We start from the raw sequence: 23,552 nt of genomic DNA, 5'->3' as shown, positions 1-23,552 counted from the left end.
TTTATCACAATGAAATTTCACCCAGTTGACCATAAATCTTTTAATGGACTTGCAAAAAGTTAAGGAGAAATAGATCATTTAAAAGTGGATGAAGGACATATTTTCCTCCCACCTCCCAGCCTGCCCCACCGCAGTCTCAGAAGTAAATGTCGAAGATGGTGAGGCTGTGACACCAGAATTTAGTGAGGATCTGAGCATGAGAATTAGTGCTCAAGTCCATAATGTTCTTGCTCCACCAAGGAACCCAGAACAAAAAATTGCCGCAAGGAAAGAAGAAAAGGGTCAATTTGATGTTATCAGCAAAACCCTTTTGCTCAAATCCATTCCTTGCACCTCAAACAGATTGGCTATTACCTAATCTTGCACTTACCATCATAGCTTGCAAAAATATGATTGCACAGGATAAGCACAATTTCTTATATATTCACTTAGGTATGTTGATCTTTACACGTAACTTCTTTTGGAAACTGATTATAGATGCCTATATGACCTAAGAATTACGCTTGAGAAATGTCAACATACAACATACATTGTCTGCAGGTCAAAATATCTGTCCACTCACATACTATAACCGTGTTTATAAAATTCCCTTCCTAATATGCTGTGTGTTAGATCATGGGCACACAAACTGATACACCTGGATTTCCCAGTTCCACCAAAAGGCTTCACTGAAACTGACTTCTATTCACCATGCAAATGTACTCCCTTCAAAATCAACATAAAACCGGATATCCGGGAGAGATTTGGGAGTGGGGGAAAAACAAACATAAATACCAGCTCCAACTGAGACAGAGGTTGTAAAAATTAATGAGAATAATTGTTGTGAATTCTTGCTTTTGAAAAAAAATTTTTTAAAACCCTCATGAGGACCAAAAATCTTAATTATGTCTCTCTATTAAGGGTTCATTTCCTGGTCCGAACCAGAAAGCTCATACCTCATAAATATAGACTCTTTACACAATGATTTAAGCAGGAGGAAAATGCCTTTTAATGGCAAAGTTAAGTTAATATCTGGGGATAGACATTGCTTGCATACACAGCCATTGTTGCAAGAAGAGGGAAATGAAATGCCCACGTGACCTTTTTTTAACACCTAAATATTTCTAGGGATTGCCCTGGGAGCTGCTGACAACTGCAGTGAAAACTTTACAAAAACGTGTTTCACAGAATGAACGTTCCTGGGGAAGATTTGAGTTTTTAAATATCTTTTTCAAGCTGTCAACCATCTGGGGAAATAAGTCCCAAATCCAGCCCGAGATCACAGCTGGGCTGAGGAAATGTGTCTCGTCATTAGGGGCCCAGTGGTATATGGGTATGTGGTTGCAGCCTAAGAAATGAACCCTGTAGCATACCTACCTCCACCTGGTACCAGCATCCAAATAGAGACAGATCATTCTGAAGGCACTGGGCCCTTTGACCATAAAAACGGTGGCCCTCATTTTTCCAAATTGTCTTGGCAATTTAATCACATGCATTGCTTTTCTTTTCCCTGCTCATTTATCCAAGGCAAAACACTAGACAAATAGTCCTTGAATTGATGACATGATCAGGGAATGAGCCAACTCAACCACAAAGACTAATATTTGCAGTTGTTTTTCAACCACAGGAATAAGAACTTATTTAAATTCCCAGTCTTTCAGATTCTAAACTAGCCAGGAAGTTAGAATGAGTAAACAAAGAGTTTTCCGAAGTCTGTGTTTTGGATGGAGTCGCCCTGTTAATAAACTGATCTGCTAAGTAGTCAATCAATGGTCCATCAATCGTTACTAATGCTCTGTGCTAGCTCTCTGCCAGGTCCCGCATGACATACTTGCCAGGAATTATCTCACTGAATCCTCACAACAACCCTATGAGGTGAGTTCTCTTATTATCCCCATTTTACAGGTGGGGAGATGGAGTTAAGTCATTTGCCCAAAGTCAGGTAGGTTTGAACCCAAGCAGTCAGCCTCCACAGTCCTCCACCTTAACCCTATGCGATGGTGAGCTCAGCTGGCTTCTACGCATGAAGTCAGAAGTCTCAACACCCAGTCCAGGTGGGACAATAAAGTAGCAAGACTGAGTCCACAAATCACATGCAACCCTGGCCCGCTTATTTAAATCACACATCATATATCCATGTGGGAAATGTTTGCAGGGGCCCTGCACTTGACTAGGAAAGTGCACAGTTTTGGATTTGCTCCTGAAAAAGAAAATAGGTGTCTTTGGTGCTCTAAAGTAAGAAGTGGGGGAGGGTAACAGAAAGTTGTCTCCCATGAAATTTCTCTCCTGGATGGCAAGGAATCTGTCAGGCTGGCTAAACAGAACTTTATGCACAGCTCAGCTGGGCTCCCTGACTCAATCAATACAGAAAAAAAGCAATTATTGTGTGTGAACACTTAGTGTGGCACTGAAACACACATATATCCAAATGCATATTTGGAGACACACATTCTTAGACCTGTGAGCATTCAGACACACGATTCCCTGGATTGTGCTAAAAAAAAAAAAAAAAGAATCACACATACACACCCCATTGGGCAGGCAGGCATTCATGCACATCAGTCACTAAATATGTGCATTGGGGAAGAAATTTTTTAAATAGCAATGTAAAGGGTGTTGGGCATATTCACAAATGGTTGCAGTGACAGTTTCACAGGTATACATATACATACACATGAAGCTTATCTAATTGTCTATTTCAAATATGGCAGTTTATTAGATGACAATTATGCCTCAATAAGGCTGTCAACGGAGAAAAGGAGAGAGGGAGTGAGTTTTCTCACATCTATCCACACCTGATGAGTCTTAAGACCATAACTACACAGAATTTAGGGTGTTTCTTCCAAAGGACCTGAGCACTCAGATGGTTTTTTAAGCAGGTCACTTTTATATGTCTACCCCTTCCTATCCTCCTATATGAACCTGGGCTTTGTTGGGGTAGAGGGGGGAAAGATGTGATATATTTTTGGACCCCTGTCTGGTCTGAGAGCATGTAAGTATACACATATATAGGAAGAATTGAGCTTCCTTATTGCTATTTTTTTTTTTTCCTTTGTGGTGACCGTCACCACAAAGCTAAACACAGGTTTACAGCAACCATTGAGGGAAACAGGTTTCAAGGAGCCAGAATCAAATTGGCCTGAAATAGTTGTGCATCTTTCAGGGCATTCGGCCCTCAGTTTTGCTCTTGCTGGTTCAACAAGTGGAAGGATACTCAGAAAAATCCTCCTACCCATTTAAAAAGGAATGGTGTTTTGAGGGGAATGAGTTTTCTTTCCGAGGGCAGGAAGCTCTCTCTTGACCTGGGTTCCAAGACAGGCCTTGTGGCCTGGAAAGGACCATCTATCACAGCTTGGCCTGTTCACAATCTGGATTTGGAGATTGCCCACAGCATTTTGGAACAGTCCCGGCCTCAGCTGGGGTATTCTCTGCCAAGCCAGCCTGCACCGGAATGACCTTCGAGGGGGGACAGGAGGATTTGGGGTGCTAAGCCTTCCTCTCACCCTTCTCTGGCCTCTCCTGTCCAGTCCCCAGCTCCTGCAGTTCTCCCTCTACCCCAGCCTTGCTGGTGGGGACAGTAGCTAAGAAAAGGGAGGGGCACACCATCTCCACATCCATCTAGGTGACCTGCCCTCACAGATCCCATATGGACCCTCCTCCTACCTTGCCCTTCCACAGCCTTCTAAGCCCAAATCACTGCTTAATACTTCTAACAGTCTACAACCGCACGAGGGCAGGGGCCCCTCCCCCAGCACCTATTGCTCACCTCTCCAGATTCTAGAACTTTTCATACCAAGGCTTAGGAAACATTAAATCCCTCCTGCCACCCGCAATAAAACGAATCCACATACACTCGGGTATCTAAGGAACAGAGGTGACTCCTGAGAAGTCGAGACAAGCTTTCTCCTGAGGAAAAAGAGAAGATCCTCCCCCACCCTCCAACCTGCCGCTATAGGCAGCCTGCTCCAAAGTCATTGCCAAGCTTTGAAATGCCGAAACCAGCTCCTGGGTTTTGAACCTCATGAGGTCTGACTTTCACACAATCCATCCGGCAGCATCCCGCCCCTACACCAAACTGCAGCCACCTTCTCCCAAGCAATGCAGGTGTGCCTCCCCTCACCAAGCTGTGGTTCTGCAGGCTGTTGTCTAAGTCCAGCTTGGGAGTGTTATCCCAAGCTGCCGGTGGCGCAGGTTGCCCTGTTTTCATTTTAACAAGGTAAACCTTGCTCAAGAATGTGGTCTGGAGTCAGTGATTTCTGAAACAATTAGGGAAGCATCAGGAAAGTCCAATCCTAAGGATCCCGGCAACTTTGCCACCTGCACTATTGCCAGTTCAGTGGCAAAATTGGGTGCAGTGGCTCATGCCTGTAATACTAACACTTTGGAAGACCAATGTGGGAGGACCGCTTGAGGCCAGGAGTTCAAGACCAGTCCTGGCAATATAGCGAGACCCCGTCTTTACAAAAAACAAAAGTTAAAAATTGGCTGGGCATAATGATGGTGTGTGCCTATAGTCCCAGCTACTCCAGAGGCTGAGGCGGGAGGATCTCTTGAGCCTGGGAAGTCAAGGCTGCAGTGAGCCATGATTGTGCCACTGCACTCCAGCCTGGGTGACAGAGTGAGACCCTGTCTCGGAGTGAAAAAAATTAAAAAGGCAGAGAGGAGAAAACTGGCCCCAGCAGAAACGGTTGCCCCAGAAATGAAATGGCAGCACCAGAGCCATTAAGCAACCTTTCTTCCCACTAGGCATTTCATAAGTTCAGTGGGATGCCTTCTTGTGGCATTTGAGTGTGTGGCCCATCTATGGTTTGACAAGTTTGTTTCTAACTGGTGTGGGTGCATATGTGTGGTTGTGACTGTCATGCCGAGCCCGTGCATGTAGTAAAAAAAACAGCTGAAACTCTTAGGCTGCAGCTTTGTCCCCACCCCAGCACTCTGGGATCAAAGTTGGTGACTGCTGCCATTCAGAGGAGCAAAGTTCCAGCAGGAAATCCTTGTAGATTCATGCAAAAGAAAGAGCAGACGGCCCCAGGCGCTGGTTCCTGGGCTTCATTCAGGCTTACCTTGTGGTTCTGGTAGGAAGTCACTGCTATAAACGCAGTCTCAGGAAAGACGTGAGTGCAGAACGCTGTATTTTTTGAGCCAAATCCATTATTTTCATCCGCTTTCACGATGTGTAATCTGGGCTGGTATTTGTGCATGGAATTTAGAATAATCTAAAAATAATAAAGAAAATGAGATTGTAAGAAAATCAAAACTCCCTTTGTCTCCAGATAAAACCCTGCTCCCCACCCTCTAAATTCGCCTTGTTATATCGGCTCTCGAAAAATAGATATTTTTCTTCTGTTTTGAAAAGGGGCCAGGGATTTCATTAAAAAGAAACATTTCAAAAATAACAATTTCCAACCGAAAAAGCCAGGGTAATATTCCAGGAATCTACCCAAGGCACACAGAGCAGTAAATCAGAATTCTTAATAAAGTTTGCTTAATAAATTAACTCCCTGCATAGGGCACTTCCCACCCCCAACGGGAGCTGAGCAAGTCTGGATCGAGGAATCCGCGTCTGGAGGGAAGCCTGAACGGCACTTTTGGATTGACAGGTGGTGCTGGGGCACGGGGACAAACAAACAACAAACATAGAAATAACCCCCACTCCCCAAATCTCTAAGGGATGCAAGAGAAGATACTAAGTGTTTGGAAAACTGAAATAAATTAAAAAAAATCACCAGTTCGCTGCACAGCCTTTTTCTGAGGCTTAGGGTGGGTGATCAGAACTCAAATGTGGGGCCTTTGGAGAACAAGCAAAGTAGAGTTCGTGAAAAGAGAAGATATTTGGGGGTCGCGGGTGATCTGTCCTCCAAGGATGTCGGCTCATAAGGTGTGGGGAGGAAGCACCCCCCACACCTCTCAAAGAAGAGGCTGGTTGCCTTGGAAACTCCCTTTCTCCAGCTTTATCACGTTTCAGGATCCACAACCAGAATTATCTCCAGGCTTGCCCCAGACAGAACGGCTACATCTGCTTTTTCGCGAATATTCTCTTTCTACTTCCTATCTTCCCCATATTTAGGGGTGCTCCCGGGGCAAGAGGGGTCCTAACTGCTGTAGTTGTGCTGTTATTTTTACAATCACCATTATCATTAGGAAGAGGAGGAGGAGGAGGACTTCCAGGCTGCACGTTCTTGCTGGAGCCAGGGCTAGTCACAGATGAGCATCCTCACCAATAAAACTGGATTTGTTGTTCTGATGACGCTAATATTTACCAAAATGCTCTGAAACATCCCCACGGAACGTGCGAATCGCCGCGTTTAACAGCCTGAAAATCTGGCCTGCTTTTTCCCGGGAGCTGCGGAGGTTGTCTCAGTGACTTTGATTATTTGCATTGATGACCCTGGGGCAAGATTCTTGGACCAACCCCGGAGCCCGGCCCCGAATGGGTGGAGGTAGTTGGGGGAGGGGAGCCGCGGCCCGGGCGGGGGAGGGACGAGGAACTCGCCGGCCCCGCGGCTGCCCGACCCCGCGCCGCGCGGCTCTAATCTCCGGCCGCCGTGGCCCGGCCGCCTCCCCGGCCGATAGCGACGCCGACCGGGGCGGCGTGGCGACAGAGAGACGCAGCGGGGCCCCCCTGGCCGCCACAGTCCCCGGCCGACGGGGCCATCGGCCCGGCTTAGCCAAATTGCTTTGACGGCTGGGGACAGTGTGGAGACATCAGCGCGAGGGCGATCTAATGGCTCCTAATTTCATTAGGGCGGCTCTGAATTAAAAGTCCGGAGTTTGGGGTGGGAATGCCTGCCTTCTAGGCAGTTCTGAGCAGCTCCGAGCCCCTCTCCCCATCTGGGAAGGTCCTGAAGCTGGCAGGGATGCCAGGAATTTGGTGGTGAGGTTGTGCACCTTCCGCAGGCATCCGCCCCAGAGACACCCCGAAGGCACTCCAGAGGAGCAGAGAAAAAGCTAGGACCTGAAATGAGCCTGGGGAACCGTCCACTTCCCAGTGTCAAGGACCACGCAGGACCCCACCCAAGGGTCCCATCCTCCAGAAGGAGCCAGCCCAGAGATGCATGTGGAACCTTTAGAAATGGCCCCGGTTTTCCGGTGCTGGTAAGGCATCTGCTGGGGACTGGCAGATACACAGCCAGGGCGGGTCAGCCAATGCCTACGCAAGCTAAATTTACAGAGCACCTCCTGGGAAGCCCAGCAAGAAGGATTCGTGGGCAGAACACCCGGGTTTAACAGAGTGGCTCTGCATTTGCCTGGGAATGCCTTCCGAGCCCTCCAAGCAGGCTGCACAGACGGAATGATTCTTTCTGCTCTCCACCCACGTGCTGAGAGCTGCATTTACCCATCAGTGGGGACACCTGAGATCCTCTTCCCATCCCAGATCCTGGGGACTTCAGTGCTTCAGCCCCGAGGCCTCAAAGGAGCAGATTTCTCGTTTGGCCCTTCATAAACCATCCTCCCCGCCCCCTTGACCAAATTCATTCCCTCCCAGCCCCCTCCTTTCCCTGAAATCGGCGACCATGCGCCTATCTGTTGCTCCTCTTTGAAGCTACAACCTTCCAGGACAGGGAACTCGTTTTGTAATTAGAGGGACCTAGCCGCAAATCTCTGCTCCCAAATACAAGCTGTAGGACCTTGGCAAGTCACCCCCTGTCTCCTGGACTCTCCTGTGCAAAAGCTATGCCTCTCCATCCTCCCCCTAGGCTGCCATGAGAATCAAATGCCCTAAGACGAATGTACCCACTTGTATGGCAGAATCATCCAGCTAAAAGTTCTAAACGTGAATACAGAATCCATGTTCTGTTCTAGTGATTATCTTCTACGATGAGATTTGGGGACATTTTTTCAAAAATCAGTGTTTTGTGTTTTGTTTTTCTTTGGAGAAGAGGGGTGATGACCCTACTAAGAATCCACTAAAACCTACACATTCTTTTGGGTGGTGGGCAGGCTGCACATTCAATACCCTGCATTCAGTTTCAGGAAATTCACCAGTCCCCTCTCTTGGGTCCAATCCAGACTCCAAGTTTAGGACCCTGCTTTAGGTTCGCCTGCTCTGGGCACAGTGTGGAAAGGGAGAAAGCTGATTGTTGGAAAAAACAGATCTCCCCAGGAGTATCAAGCTAAAAAGCGGCACTGGCACCAGAGTTCGCCTCTTATAAGTTCATTTCCCATCTGGAAAAGAGGGGGCAGGTGAGCTGGGCTCTCCCTCTCCCCTGGAACATCCCAAAATTAAGGCAGGATTGGGAAGTGGGGAGGGAAGGTATATGGCTTTCATTGTGGTCCAGCCTTTGTGCAGTCTATACTGGGTATCCACTGGGCTAGGGAGTCCATATTTTCTGCAAGACTGAAACACAGCCCTCCACTCCTAACCACAGATCGAATTCACAGACTCTCCAGGCCTTGAATGAGCAGCTTCAGTCATTCCTCCATCCCTAGGCAAAGGGAGAGGGGTTGGGCCCTAGCGGCAAGGATGCAGCCCCAGACCAGGTGAGCCGGGGGCCATATCTCCAGCCACCAAGGAACGACAGACCCAGACCTGGGGAGTGTGGATCACAGGGAGGACTGCAGAGGGGCAGATATCTCTGTAGGAGAGTAGTGGAGACAGAGGATGAAGTAGTAGGAAGAAAAAGAAAGCAAAGGGAAAGCGAGTGAGAAGGTGAAAGAAGAGAAAGGAATAAGAGAATTGAGACGGAGGGGAGGAAAAGGAAGAGGAAGGAAGGCCAGATCAAGAAGGTACAGGCAGAAAGCGACGAAAGTGGGAGAAAATGGAGGAAAGAAAAGGAGAAATGTGGGCACACAGAGCGAAGAAGAGAGAGAAACCCAGTGAGAAGGGAGAGAGGACAAGAGGGAGACAAGGCGTGGAATCCAGGCCACGGTACTCACATGCCCAAATGGGTCCAGGTGGTTGTTGGTGAGCTTGAGTTTCTGGAAGGAGACGAGCTGCCTCATCCAATGCGCCCCGGTGGCGGGGGAGTCTGGGTGCACGTAGAGGCGGCCGGGCATGGCGGGCTCAGCTTTGCCGGTCACAGACCTAGATGAAGGAGAGGTGTACTAGAGGCCTGGCTCAGAGTCTGGAGGTAGCGCACTGCACCGAAGCGTGCTTCAGTTCACGCACCAGGTGAGGGTTGTTGAGTAGTAGCTGGAAATAATCTGGAGGCCCTCTCGTCTCCCTTAGGTATCTGCAATCCCAGCTGCCCCACAATACTTTGTGCCTGCGTCCAGGCAAGCCCCTGGCCCAGCCGTTTCTTCTTACAGCCTCTCGCATCCCACAAACAAGTGACGGGCTCTGGAGGTCTGGACGTGGAAAAAGCCTTGAAAATTCCTTGAGGGCTTTCAACGGGGATTTCATCGTCAGGCCCCTGCACTGCTGGCAGCCACGGGAACAATTCTACCCAAGAAATGGGCCTCTCCTAACTGTTTAACTCGAATACCACTAGCCGATTTTGCAATTTCATAAAAATGCATGTTCAAAGCAGGTAACTCATAAAAAATAACTATAAATCGTTTTATGCCCCCAGAAATACCTCCAGCACTTGGTAACAATACCCTTTGTAAAAATCCACGACCTGTGGGTGCAGCGATAGACACAGGCACCTCACTTCCTCTGAGCCTCCGTTTTCTCATCTGGAAAACCGAAGCTAATGGTTGTAGTTTCTTCGTCTGAGAATGATTAGTAAAAAGCAATGGGATAGGCGGACAGACGCCTTTAGCACACAGTAGGAACTAAAAAAAAAAAAGTTCGCTGATTCAGTTTCAACTTTTCGGGAGAAGGTTCCACTTTTCTCTCACCCCGCTCCACCTGCCACCCCAGTGCCTACCATTTATTATCTGCGAATTTGTATCTGTGATCGTCGGCAGGTACAATGTCCATGAGAAGAATGTACTTCGTTTTGGGATTAAGGCCCGTCACCTTCACTTTGTAACTGGGAAACATCCGCCTAAGAGAGAGGGAACGAGGGAGAGAGGGGGGCGGGAATTAATGCCAGCATTTTAAGGCAGCCTCCATCCATTTTAAGGGAAAAAGCGATTCCTGGAGAAACGTGGAAGCGGAAACTAGCCCCGTTCCGCTCTCCGCAAGATCCACCCCGGGTTTCCCTTGCAGTTATAGGGAGGAGAAAGGCGAAGGGAGGAGGTAACAGCAGGCGGGCAACTGTAGGTATCCTAAGCAGAAAACAAACCAGGACGCATGCGCCTCTAGAGAACGGGTTTTGAAGATGCTTCAAAGGGACCTCCATTTCAACTCTTGCTAACCGCCCTTTTCAGAGCCAGACACCGACTATTAATATTTGTGGGGAGAGGAGGCTTATTAGGTACAAAGCTAGGCGTTGATCCCAGAGGATCGGTCTAGCCAGGTGCTTCCGCCGATCTTCGCGGTGCTAAGGTATCACGTGTACACAGGTGTGTGCGCCCCAGAGACGCACACGCTTGGGTGCGCACAGGCTTCCCGACCTGGCTTTGGTCCTCTGCCCCTGGAGGAGGGGGAAAGCCGCGGTTCCCAGTATAACTCGGTTAATGACCTCTGACACGGGTCTCTAGCAGGAGTTTATTCCTGAATGCCCCCACAACTTCTCCAAGGCGCCTGGCACTCTTCCTTGGAGAGTCGAAATTCCTTGGCCTTCAGCAAAGACATTCCAGACCCTTCCAGGTCTGGCTTCAGAAAAAGCTGAGGCCTGAACTAAGATCCAGTCGTTATCAAGCCGATGGCCCGGAACTGTGCCGTCTCTGCTGCCTTTCTGCGCCCTGGCGCACTCCAAATTTCCCTCCACCTTCTGAGGAGCATGCCCCAGAAAGCAAAGATTCTCAAGGCTGGCCTGGGGCTAAAAGACAAGTTGGCAGATCTCGGCTCACTCAGCGATGGCGGGAAGGGTCGAACGGAGGCCTCTCCCTCCGAGCCCTGGAGCCAAAGCCTCGCAGTGTTTATCAGCCTGAGCGAGTGCGCCCGGAGGCGGAGGCGCAGAAGACTTCGCAGGCCTTTTATAGTTAAATCCTCACGGCTCAGGCTCGGGGGGAAAGAGGGACTCGGACGTGTCTTTCCTTCCTGGGGGAATAGGAAGAGGACTGCAGTTCGTTGATATAAACAGAACGCGCCTCCTAGTTCACTCAGGCCTTGGGTCGAGCGGGGAGCAGACTTTGTTTAATTTTAAATAATAATAAATGTCACTGTTGTCAGTTTATTGAGGGAGGCTTCGGCTGGAGAACGGGGGCGGGGGCGTCTGGAAAGGCGGCTCCACCCTCCCCCTTCACACACTCGGTGGCTTGGGCCTACCGGTCGCCTGCTCCACACGCCTGCTCGGGGCATCCTCTGGCTTTTTGCTTTGCGGGACGCGGAAGACCAGTCCAGCATTGGTAGGGATGTGGCCAGGACGTCCGAGACCTGGGCGCGCGCGTGCACACACTCACACACACACTGACATACAGAGCTGCACCACTCTCCTTCCTCCTCCCCCAGAAGTCTAGCATTTCTAGCTAAAACTCTGCGAGCTTTTAAGGGGAACTCTGGGGCGAGTGTCTTGGCGAAGCTGCCGTGTTTATCGGTGTCTGTATATGGAGCCCGGCCGAGCCCCGGTTCAGTTTCAAAGGCTTCGCTTGCTTTCTATAAACAATGAAAGAGGTAGCGAATACCTTAAACGATTCAGAGTTTGACAATCGGGTGGGACCTTGGAGCCACTCCAAGGTCAGGGAGGGTGGGAATGAGGGTAGGAGTAAAGATAAAGTCCAAGATCCGTGAAACCCGAAGACCTTCTAGACTCTGTCTTCTCTGGGTCTCTGTTTTCTGTGTTTTCCTTTCTCTCTTCTCTCTTTCCCTCATTACGAATCCAGATAGCACGGCCTCCCAAGCTCTTTATTGTTTTTATACGTGAGGCGGGAGAAATGCCCAGTTTCCGGACTTGAACTTTTGGAGTATTTCCTCCATCCTAGGAGAGATCAATGGAGGAATCTCCCTGTGACTCTTTACCCAGGATCTATCTCTCTCTTTCTCTCTCTCTCCTCTCCTCTATTCTCTTCTTTCTCTGTGTTCCCTCTCTTTTTGCCCGTTTCCTTTCCTCTTCTCTTCCAAGCCACCTTTTCTTCTTCACCTCTCCCACAATTTCTCTTCGTCCTTCTCTCTACACAACTAACCATCTCACCTTCCAGCCTTGGTTATGATCATTTCCGTGCCCACTTCGTGGAATTTCAGCCACAGTTCTCTTTCATGGAGAAACACTTTGATTCCCTCCATGCCCTGCAAGAAGGAGAAAAAAGTCACACTGACAAGCCCTGGCAGTAGCGGTCATTTCTTCCCCAAACTCCCCCAAAACACAGAGACTGCTCCTCCTTCCCGCTGGAGCCTGTGGTCTCAGAGGGTAAAAAGTGGTCTCAGCCCACTGCAGAATTATCTGGAGCACCCAGGGATCCCTATGTAAGTTGAATCCCTGAGGTTTGCAACAACCACTTGGACCCACAGTGCTGTATTGTCTCCTTCTAATGCCACCAGCACAAGGCTATGGAATGATCACCCACCATCAGGGTGCTCCGGAATGTCACTGAGGAGGACCAGAATAAGCAAAAACCAACCAACCAACCAAACAAACAAACCAAAAAAAACCAGAGCCAATTTCAATCCACTTCACCTGAGATACAGGGGAAAAACAACAAAAACAAAAAAACAGACAAAAAAAACCTAATCCAGAAAAACTAGAAACCTAATCTAGAAAACCACTCAGAATATTCTCATGTAGACACTCAGATGCCCACACATCAGACATACAGATGTGCAAATACTTGCTTATTCTCGGCCATGGCGAGTGCAAACCTGAACATATATGAATTTTGAAGCCTAAAAATGTTTGTATTATCATATGTTCTTACAGTCCAGAAAGATAATTAATCCTAAATATCTATATTAACAAACCTTCCAGCCTCTCCCTACAAGTAGTTCCATTCACATCCAGCTATTTGGATTATAGGACACGCCTGATGCCATTTCAAATTTTGGCTTTCAGCTAAAACTAAATTTACAGAACCGATGCAAATATATATATATATACACATATATACATATGTGCACACACACACATACACACACACAAACTCTTCATTTTGGAATAAGTTACAACAGTGTAAAAAGTGGGTTTGCTTTTCCTTAAAAGAAAAAAAAAATCTGTAAGTTTCCTAAACTGTGTTCATGCTCTCTGCTTCTTTACAAATATGCACACGTTTTCCTGAAACTTAAAGGCCAAAGAGAGAAGCCGGGAAAAGCCACGAAGGGATCGAAATCCCAAGGCAGGGTTTTAGCCATGTGCAAGTGTCTCTTCTGGTCGTCACCCCGTTCAACCCCGTGTGACATCTTATTTAAAAATCACCGGGGTCTACTGAGGGGCCGACTTGAGCGCCCAGTGCATCCCGGGTTTTGGGCGCAGACCGCAAGATGAGGCTCCTCCCTCTGCCCGGGCCCAGGTTGTAGCCTTGCGAACCCGAGGCTCCTGGTGCCCTCCGGGCAGAGCCCTGTGCGCTCCCAGCGGCCGGTGATGGCGCGCCAGCCAGCCAGGCCCCGACCGCAAGACAAATGGTGCGGCGCGCGAGTCTAGGCGGCGGCGCGGAGGAGGCAGGAGGAGGCAGGAGGAGGCGAAGGCTACGGAAGATCAGAAGAGGGGTCAAGCCATCGCTCATGCCGGCCTGAATCGGCTGCTGACCTGGCCCTTATTAAGATGCTGAGGGCCGATTCTACACATAGTGCAGCGAGAAAGGAATTATCTAGGCCATTGTTAGCTGACCCCAAACAGCCGGATAATTGGGATTTCTCGAACAATTTAAATAGATTTCAAAAATCCTTTGGCCGTAAAGATAACCGTCACAACAAAGTAGATGGCAATACTCTAGTATTTGGGGAGACAGGGCAGAGAAAGGTGGAACTGAGTGGGAATAAAAAGGAAAAGGGATGATTATAGTCGGTGTGTTCGTTTTGGTTTTTTTTTTTATTTTTATTTTGTTTTTGTTCTGTCCCCGCAAGAGGAGCCGAGCCAGGGAAGCCAGACTCTGACTTTGATCTCTGCAAAGGGACCCGAAGCGCGAGGTCTCCTTACCTGCTGGGTGAAGGCGGCCTGCGGGGACGACGGGGACTTGCTGGGGGCCCCGAGCGCGCTCTCGGGTTTCGAATCGCAGGGCAGGTCTTTTGCGCCAGGCTCCAGAGGCGTGTGCGCCAGGCCAAAGCCCTCGTCTGCGTCGGCCATGGTGCGCCCGGGGCCCTGTGCCCGCGCAAGGTTCTGCTCTGAGGACAAGAAGCAGGGGGAGATGGGGGTGGGGAGGAGAGAGAGAGAACGAGAGAAAGGTTGGAGAGCACAATTCTAGTGACAGGAGGGAGCAGTTTGGCCCCCGGTTTCCAGCTACCAGCACCTCCGTTCCCAGCTGAAGGTGACTGCAGAAGTCCCTAGAATTATTACTATTACTCGTATTCCTAGTAGTATTACTATTACTTTATGAGCAGGCACAACCTCTTGCAAAAGACCCGCGTCAGACCCGGAGGAGGCGAGGCCCGCATCTCCCCTGCGCAGGCTCTCCGTGATAAGCAAGCTGCCCGTCAAATTTGTCTGGACTTCTGGAAGAGCCAATAAAGATAAGGCGTGGGTATTTTTGGAAGCCACTGGGTAGGAACCAAAAACAAAACAAAACAAAAACCCAGTGTCCTTTAGAGAATTTCTTTCTTCGCCAAATTACAACATGCCGTCAAAACTCTTTTTATTAAACCTCACAAGAGGAATAGTTTTCTGCAGCAGGCAAAAATGTCTGAAATAACCCGCCTCTTGCAAAAACAAAAACACAGAAGGGGAAGGTTGTGCAGATTGAAACTAGGTTCAAAAGAGAATTCATATACATCTTTTATCAGTTACAGGCCTTAACATTAAAAGTCCTTTAAAATTTTTTCTTTACCCCAAGCTTAAGTAAGATTCGTTAAAAGATAAAAAGTAGCCAAACAGAAGACTGGATGAAGAAAGCCACCGTGCAGCGGTTCCGAGGGAGGCTTGTCACTGGGTGCCCGCCACCAGCGCTCTGATGCCTGGCGGGGGATAACGGGCATTTTGTGGAGTGACCAGACCGAAGGGGGTTTCTCTGAACTTCAGCCAGGCCTGGCTTGCTAAAACTGCAGGCTCAGGCTCAGGATTGGCGAGGACAAAATCATTCTCGGATAAGTCCTAGGCTAGAGACATTGAATCTGCGGCCCGGGTCCCCGCAATGCATAGAACGGCCCGGGTTTGCAGGCATATGAGGTTAGAACACACAAAATAACTGCCGCAGAGCTGTTCAAGCCCGATGAGCCTGTCTCCTGCTCTCTGATCTCCTTCCAATCTCCTCTATACTCAAGTAGGAATTCCCCCTAGAACGGGAAGACTTTGGGAAGTGGGCACAAGCGACGGTCCTCCAAAACTTTAGCCCTCTTGCTTAAGCAAGGGGCCAGATCCCATCCTGATCTGCAGTGGCCAGCGATCTAGAAATGGGGCCGAGGAGAAGGACAGCTTCTGAGGCCTGACTTGCAAGCAGCTTTCTTCGCCTCTTTCTCGGGGCTTCAGGGAGGCTGCGACTGGAGCCCCGCAGCCTACTCACAACAAAAGAAAGCAGGGCTGGCGCCCCCATACGCGCTCCCATTCACTGCCGGCTGCCGGGAGAATCCTACCCCGCGTCCTCGCCAGGGTCCCGGGGAGCTCCGGGCTGGCGGAGGCGAACAAGATGCGGTTTGACAGAACCAGGCCGTGCTTCTGCAAACCTCAATGCCGCTCCGCCAGCCGCGGCGGCCTCCCGGACTCCATTAGCCGAGGAGCTCAGAGCCGCGCAAAATCTCTCCAAGCTGCGCTCTGCAGAATGTAAAGCCGGGCTGGAATCCGCCATTCCCGCTGCCCCAGCCGACTCGGCCGACTAGCTCCCTCCTGAGCCTCCCGGGCCATCTGCCGGGACGGTTACCTCGTTCGGTGAAGCCGGTGCATTCACCACATCCTCTGCTGCTCCTAGCAGGGAAGCCGGCGGCGAGGCGGGGGAGCAGGCATGGTGGCTCCGGGGTTTATGCGGGGTTTACTGCTTACCCAGAATAGCGGCTACTGCCGCCTACTAGGGCGCACCTACCGCTGGAGCCTCCGCGGCGACTGCCCACCGCCAACACACACCTCCTCCGCTGTGCGCTTGCTCTCCCTAAATACTTCCCAGTTGGCAAGCGCCAAAGAACACAAAATAGCCTCCAAGAGCACCGGCAACCATATAATCTCAGTGCCCCGCTCCTCCTTTACACCCCCAGGGAGGGAAAGTTGGGAGCCCAGTGAATGGTCGAAGTCCTTTCTGAGCGCAGCTTCAGGATTAAAGTTCCCGAATTCGAGGTAAGAGTCAGTCTCTCTCTCTCTCTCTCTCTGAAATACAAGCCAACTCAGCTGAGCACAGTGACGTTGGGTTGCCTCAATGCTCACAAAGTACTGAAATCGCCTATCCAACTAGCTCCCACTGCACTCTGCCGCCCTCCCCCTTCTCTCTCCCTCCCACCCTCCCGTCCTCCCTTCCCCCCCCCAACTTTTCCACTAGATTTCCCGAACACTCGAATCACAATAGGACTCTCAACCCAGACCTGCAATAACTCCCTCCTCTCTACCCCTTTCCCAACCTCCATCCATCTCTGCTTCTCTGAGCAAGTGGTGGCTGCAAAAACTCCTGCACAAATCATTTCAAACGCGGTCGGCTTCTAACCGGGAAGTAATCTCAGTGACGCTGGCGGCGCAGAGAACCGAGTCTGGACGCACACACACAAACACACCGCGGGCCTCTGCAGCCTTGCAGACATTCTCTCCAACGCTGACCTCGAGAAGGAGAGCTGCCTGACCCCGCCTGGCCGGCGCTCGCCTTCCTGACATCTCCCCTCCACCCCCTACTCATCACCCCTACTCTCAACGACTCTGGGGTGAAGGCAGGGTGAAGGTGCATTGGGATGGGGGCCGAGATCAAAGATGCTAAGAAATCGCTGCGGGCCCCCACCCCCCACCCAGTAGGGCCACCAGACCTCCCCTGCTCCAGGTGTACACAAGGCAGTGCCCAGTTTTATTAAAATAATCAAACAGTCACTGGGGACTGGCTAGGGTTTTCATCTCCACTGGTCTCCTCTCCTTGCCCTTCCCCTCTCTGAATTTTTTTTTTTTTTTTTTTTAGGGTGAGTTGAAGAGGTCAATAAAAGCATAAACACAGTCAGTAGATCTCAGTCTGAGCAGACCCAGATTGGGACACCAAATATTGGTGCTTGGAGTAAATGTCAGGAGTCCTGTTCTGTTTCCCATCCTTACCTCCTGTACCCCCATCATCCTGATTTTTTTAGGGTTCTGATAAGAGACTTGGGCCTGCAAGTCAAGGTCTGGAGAAAGGGATGGAGGGAGGAGAAATGTCCTGAGATCAGCAGCTGTGTAACCCTCTGTGGCTGTTCTGCTAAAATCCCAGGCCAGGCCATTGCTGCAAAATGCTAAAGTGGAGAATCTCCAACCCTAAATATGGGGCAACCAGGGAGAAAGCCAGCCCTCCTTTGCTATGGTGCTCACTCCACCTTCCAGGTTTGTTTGCAAACAGATCTTTGCCCAGGCGATTTATTTATTTGTGAAAACACCCTCACCCTCCAGGTCAGCTTGGAGGCCATTGGGCTTGCTAACAAGGCGACCTTAGGCCGAAGACACAAAAAACAAACATGGCATCGGAAGGAGGCTGAACTGCTACATCTCCGGTAGAGGGAAAGGGAAATCCAGAAAGACCTTCCCAATCCCTTTAAGTTCTCAGAGATTTGGGGATAAAATTAATTCCCATAAATAATCTTCAGGCCCCTCTAGAGAGGAAAAATCTGGACTCTCCCAGGTAATAGCCCAGCCAGATTTGCTTAGTTCATTGAGCACAGATGGTCTGGGCCACCAAGCAAAATAGGGATTTTCAAACCTTTCCAGAGAATCCATTCTTGCCAGGTGACACACGAAGCCGTTCTTATTTCATTCTTGAAAAGTAGCAGCACAGCAAGGAAAGATTCAGCAAGACCAAGACGGGGTGAAAAGCCAAGGAGGGCCAACTGCAAAGAGAAACCTATTTCCCCCGTTAGTCCTCCAGGGCGAAACTCACCTCCAGCTATCCCACCTCTTCTTTGTAGCGCAAAAGCCAGGAGGGCGCCTCGCTGGAGAGGAGGGCTCAGGTGAAGACTTTGAGAAGGACCACCAAAAGAGACCTCTTTAGGCCAGGTCTTCTTCCAACGTCTGTCAAGAAGAGCACGTACCTCTCAGCTCAAAGTTGGTTTGTGGTCTCCGACAAATTAAATATTACTGTTTATTACCAGGCATACCCCAGTAAAATAAAGAGGCAACCAGGCGATAGCGACTATCTTACCAGCCGCTGCACCTATAGGACTTGGAGACGTCACGAGTCACGCAACCGGCCCGCGCGCTGTCACGTTTGCCTGAGGGGAAGCGGCGGGAGGTTAATTTCTCTCCGTCTTCGCCCATCAGTGCCGGGTCTGCGCAGCCACAAGTCCCGGACGTCTCGGCCCCGGGAATAAATAAAGACATAAACCAACCCGGCTTTCTCCGGAGAAATGAGGGTGATGAACATAAGACACAAATAGAGCTAAGATCGACTTTCTTAGGAAGGGGGAGAGGAGGGAACTCTTCACGAAGGGAGGTGGGAGTCCACCTCAGACCTCTGTTGGAAGGAAATCGAGTTGTTCCGGGCTACTGAGGTCTCTTGCATAAGGCAGGGGATCCTTATTATCAAAAAAAAAAAAAAAAAAAAAAATCCCCCGCGGAGGAGCTCTTGGCAAATGAATATCGAGGCGCCGCTCTAGCTGGTTAGGCTTGGAATGCGATAACTCAGTGCCCTCTTGCAGACTTGCATAGAAATAATTACTGGGTTGTCGTGGAGGGGACACGAGACAGAGGGAGTTCTCCGTAATGTGTCTTGCTGAGAGAAAGGTCCAAGAATGCAATTCGTCCCAGAGTGGCCCGGCAGGGGCGGGGTGCGAGTGGGTGGTGGAGTAGGGGTGGGAGTGGAGAGAGGTGATTTCTGTAAAGAATAATTATTGCACCAGGGCCCGCTGAGGCATGAGGCACTCTATTTTGTTTTGTAATCACGACGACTATTATTTTTAGTCTGATCAATGGGCACAATTTCTAAGCAGCGCAGTGGTGGATGCGCGCAAACTTTTGCGCACCGCTGGAAACCCACTAGGTTGAGTTGCAAAACGTACCGCGTAGACGCCCCTGGTGGCGCCGAGAGAAGAGCTAGGCCTGCCCAGCACAGAGCCGGAGAGCGTCGGGCCTTCTGGAAGGGTAAGTTCTCCGCCAAGGGGTCCCGAGGGAGCTGGACGTCTGAATCTAGGCTTGCCCTCAGCTTCGGGGTTCGATTCTGGGTTTTGCGCGTCCCCAACCCCCAGGGCTTTCCGAAGCGTGGCCTGGCTCCAGTCTTGTCGGGACTGGAACGGCAGCAAAATGTGCAGGGAGGCAGTCGGCCGGCAGAGCTGCGGCGGGAGCCAAGGTCAGGCCCGCGGGGAGAGCGGGCAGCTTCCAGCGCCGGCCACAAGCTCCCAGGCCAGCTGGGCCGCAGACCCCTTTGCTTCCAGAGAGCACAACCCGCGTCCTTTCTCTCAGCCAGGCTGCAGTGGCTGCCCCAAGCTTCGCTTTCGTTTCCCAAGTTGTTAATAACGATATGTCCCCAAATCCGAGGCTCGTGTTTGCTCCCAGATGCCAAGAACGCAACCCGAAATCCTTCTCCCAAACCCTAGTTCGACGAGATGAGTTCCTACTTGACGTCTGAGCCGAGGTGGGCCGGAAACCGAGGCCTAGGCCCCGCTGGGGCTGCAAGGAAAAGGCGAAACTCCGAGCGTAGCGTCTTTTCCGTGTGGTTCCTTTCTCTGGCATCCCGGACCGCGGGCCCTGCAGCCACCTGGACCGGCATTCAAAGGATTCTGCAAGTCCAGCTTCACATACTGGTTTTCCCAGACGTTCCGAAGCCCGCACCACGAACAGAATAAAGGAGAGACGAGAGATCGCAACTAGATTTGAGAATCCTCGTTCTTTTCCCTAATCGTTTGGGCAGTAAACTCCGGAGCCGGCTACAGCGCGCATCCTGCCTTCCGCCTTTCGGAGAACTGTCGCTTTCCCGAACCTGCTCCCAGCTGGGTTTCCTCCCGAAGTTTATTTTTCTCATTTTGCAAAATTCCTGCTCTGATTTTAATACTGCAACAGGACAGCAGAGGTTCCTCTTTAAAAAGTCAAAACCCAAACCAAAGGGGCCCATTGCTGTTGATAACTTTTTTCTTCGCTTTCTCCTTCCGTTTTCAAGAAAGACACTTCCAAAACTACCCATTGTTTTCCTCTCAAAAGAGAACTCGCTTTAAAATGCATCCCCTTCTATTTCTGTCCCCATATGTCCCCACCTGACCCGGTGGCAACTTGGGGGTGTGGGGGTGGTGAAAAATAGAAGTGTGGACGGGGCTGGGAAAATGAATAAGAATTACAACAATAGAAATGATGACAAAAATAAACTTTGACCAATTCAATTTGCAAAAGAAAGGGTCGGTCTGAGGGTGAGACATTCCCTGGTTTCTCAAGGGGGCCACTTTCCCTCTCACCCAGTTAAATCTGGCTCTGTTATATTTTTTCCAGGAACACAGTATGTCTCTTCCCAATGTTTTATTCGGTTTCTGGTTTCCCCACCTTTGACCGGAAGTATGTGGGAAGAATACTGGCTGTTATTATTATGATTATTGAGTATCCAATACTCTCCTCCAATATTTCCACCAAGAATTATTATTGCTGCTCTCTTCATTCATGTTAGTGTTGCGTCGTGTGCTTTAGATGATAATCGCCCTCTTTACTCTCCAAGTTTGGAGGGTGAGGGTTTTTTGTGGTAGTGGTGGTGGTTGGGTTTTTCTTTGTTTTTGTTTTTTGTTTTTCCTGTTCAGGGTAATGAAATGAGAACTGGAAGAGGGGATGTCATTTCAAGGCCCAGCTGAGAAGGATCCCAATGCTAAAAATTTACACACTTCAAAGAGCAGAAAGGTGGAAGCGAGTGGTGCTTGGACACAAGGATGCCACTGTTCTTATCTCCTCCAGTTCAGCAAGTGCCCAGCCTAGAAAGGTGAGGGTCCCATCTGGGAGACCATGGAGTCCCCCCAGGGTCACATTGAGCCTAAGAACTTCAACCATCCTGCAGGTCAAAACCCACTGATAGGTCTCCCAAAATGTTTGGGGTAGGGGGAAGAAACACAGGGCATTCCAGGTCTGTAACCCTGCAAGAGAGAGACTCGAACTAATATGTCTAGGTCTGGGGTGAAGGTAGGGGGCCTGTCTGGATACCTCCTCCCTCAATTGAAGGGCTCGTTGGAAACATAGGAGCCCACTGCTCTCTGGGACTCTGGAAAGACAAATTTTCTTTGGCAAACGGAACAGTGTCGCGCTGTCGACAGAGCAGACTATTTTTCTTGTTCCCTCACAAGGTGGGGGTGGGGGGAAAGAAAAGGAAGCAAGAAAGAAAGGGAAATTAAATCCACACGTGTTAAGCTCGCTCAAAGGGCCAGAGTCAAAACCAGAGATGAAACTTCGACTCCAGTCCTGGCTGCCCGCGGGCCTCTTTCCAACCAGCCAGGCCTCACAGAGCAAGGCATCCCCACTGGAGAGAATTCGATCTGATGTTTCATAAAGCACTTTATTTAAAGAGAAGTGGTGTGGGTCTGTCTCCAAATCTATGCTGCAGAAATCCAGAATTTGTAGCGGCAAAGAAAACAAAGGAGATAGCAATTGTAATCATAATTACCCTCTTTATGAAAACTCATCTTGATGTCCTCCACATCAACCCAACAATTCAGGCAATATTCAAGCAATGGCCAAAATCATCCAGGCCATTAAATCATCCAGGCCATTGTTTTAAAAAATTCCTAAGGTCTGACCAGGCTTTCAGACTTGGGCCCAGCTGGGTCAAGAGAACCTGAAATGCTGTTGTCAAGAGACTCTGAAATCACCAGTTTAATCAGGACAGCTAATCTCTACATCCTTCATGCCTCTCTTTTGGGGAGAGACTTTCTTGAGAGAGGACACTACAGGTCTCAGCTACAGAGCTCTGGTATACATGGGTGGGAGTGGAGGCCGCCACCCTGCCTGGAACTGTGAGTGAAAACTCTAGTAATGATCTTGAGGAGGTGAAGGGAGGTAGGTGGGGGTGTGGGTGATGAGGGAGGCCAAACCCCAATCTGGAAGGATCTGTCACTGAAACAATTGCTTGGTCGAGACCTCTAATTTTTCTTCCTCTCCAGCCAGTCTCCTATGGCTCCCTAGTGCTGGGTTTCTGGCCTTTGGTGACATCCTGACAGAAGGGTCCGGAAGCAGGGACCCCAGACACCTTGCTCCCTCTCCCAAATCACACCCAAAACATATTGGGGTGGAACAACTGACAGAGGCTCTCTGTGGCGAGCAACTGACCAAAGTTTCCAGTGGAAAAGTTCCTGATGATTATTTCCGCAGGACCTTGAATTTCCTGGTCACCATGACGACCTGGAAGTCCCACCGAATGCTCTTAACAATGGGGTACCCCGAAGACATTCGTGCAATTGGCTGCGCAGTCTGAGGCCAGAAAAGCATTTCTGCCCATTGTTCTTGACTTTCTGAAGCCTCCTTAGTGGGTTCAACAGAGCACGGATTTTTAAAACTGCCCCCTTTTTTAAACAGGGGAGAAAATTGAGGTTTAGTACCAGGTGGGTTCAGGTCTTGAACAAAAGCCCCGTCTTTGAATTCAGAATGCTGACCCCAGAGCCGATCGTGTAGAGCCTATGGTGTATCTTAATCGAAACCCGTGGCCCAAACATCTCAGCCAGGAGCCTGGGACTTCAGGTGTCACTTCATCTCTTCACATCTGTTAACTACACCTATCTGCATAGGAGGCTCCCCACATCAGTCCAGGCAAACTTTTTCTTTGCCTGGGGCCATTTCTCCTAAATGGAAGGAGAAAAGCCTGAGCATTAGAAATTGTGGCATTAATGTCTGCAAGGGCTAATGGAGTGAAAAGAATACATTATTCTCCTTTTCTTTTTTGAAAAAAAAAAATTTCAATTGTGGATGTAATAGAAATAACATTAAAATAATCTTTCTGATTGCATTGCTTTCTTCTTGAATGTTTATCAGAGGGGAGGGGGAAGTGGATCTTTTCATTTTGAGGTGGACAGTGGATAATACAGGCTGATTTTCTTGTGTCCAGTTCAGAGGCACTGCGCCTGCAGTGTTTGGCAGCAATGAAAGGGTGACAGAGAGAAGGCGTCCAGGCCTCGGGTGCCGACAGAGGTCTTTGGCGGTGGGATGGGAGCAGCCCCTCCCCTGGGTCCTCTCTCAGCTTTGTTCCATTCTGCTGCCAACCCCATCTTTCTCCTGACTGCTCAGGAAAGACGAAATTTAACTTCTCTCCCCGTATTTCCGACAGGACATCTAATGTCCCTCAAAGCCACTGGCTGGCTCTGCAGTGCCTCCACCCATTCCTTTCCCTTCTGAGAGCCCAGGCAGCCTACAGAGGCTCTCGTTTCTAACCCAAGGCCTCCTGTTTCCTTCCCTCCCCAGCATTTTTGC

General features: G+C 49.8%; 1 protein-coding gene and 1 long non-coding RNA gene across 3 annotated transcripts in view; one reads left to right on the top strand and one right to left on the bottom strand.

Moving 5' to 3' along the window:
* TBX5 (T-box transcription factor 5) overlaps positions 1–18,699 on the bottom strand; it is a 54,080-nt gene extending 35,381 nt beyond the window's left edge. Inside the window, exons 1-6 of one of the 2 annotated variants that reach the window (XM_032171495.1) lie at positions 18,073–18,699; positions 14,037–14,221; positions 12,102–12,196; positions 9,792–9,911; positions 8,857–9,004; positions 5,043–5,195 (exon numbers count right to left, since the gene is read on the bottom strand). In XM_032171495.1, the coding sequence (XP_032027386.1) occupies positions 5,043–5,195; positions 8,857–9,004; positions 9,792–9,911; positions 12,102–12,196; positions 14,037–14,183 (663 nt within the window). In that variant the 5' untranslated portion in view covers positions 14,184–14,221; positions 18,073–18,699. Of the gene's footprint in view, positions 1–5,042; positions 5,196–8,856; positions 9,005–9,791; positions 9,912–12,101; positions 12,197–14,036; positions 14,222–15,906; positions 16,409–18,072 lie in introns of those variants that run through there. The other variant, XM_032171494.1, reaches the window with a different exon arrangement.
* Positions 18,454–23,091, top strand: LOC116479396 (uncharacterized). Its single transcript, XR_004250996.1, has 3 exons — positions 18,454–18,544; positions 19,092–19,271; positions 19,724–23,091. It is a non-coding gene; the product is annotated as an uncharacterized LOC116479396 (long non-coding RNA).
* Positions 23,092–23,552: the final 461 nt, after the last annotated feature.

Source organism: Hylobates moloch, unplaced genomic scaffold (genome assembly GCF_009828535.3).
Source record: "Hylobates moloch isolate HMO894 unplaced genomic scaffold, HMol_V3 SCAFFOLD_12, whole genome shotgun sequence".
Lineage (NCBI taxonomy): Eukaryota > Metazoa > Chordata > Mammalia > Primates > Hylobatidae > Hylobates > Hylobates moloch.
Note: the sequence above shows the minus strand (reverse complement) of the source record. Positions and strands in the feature narration are given on the sequence as shown.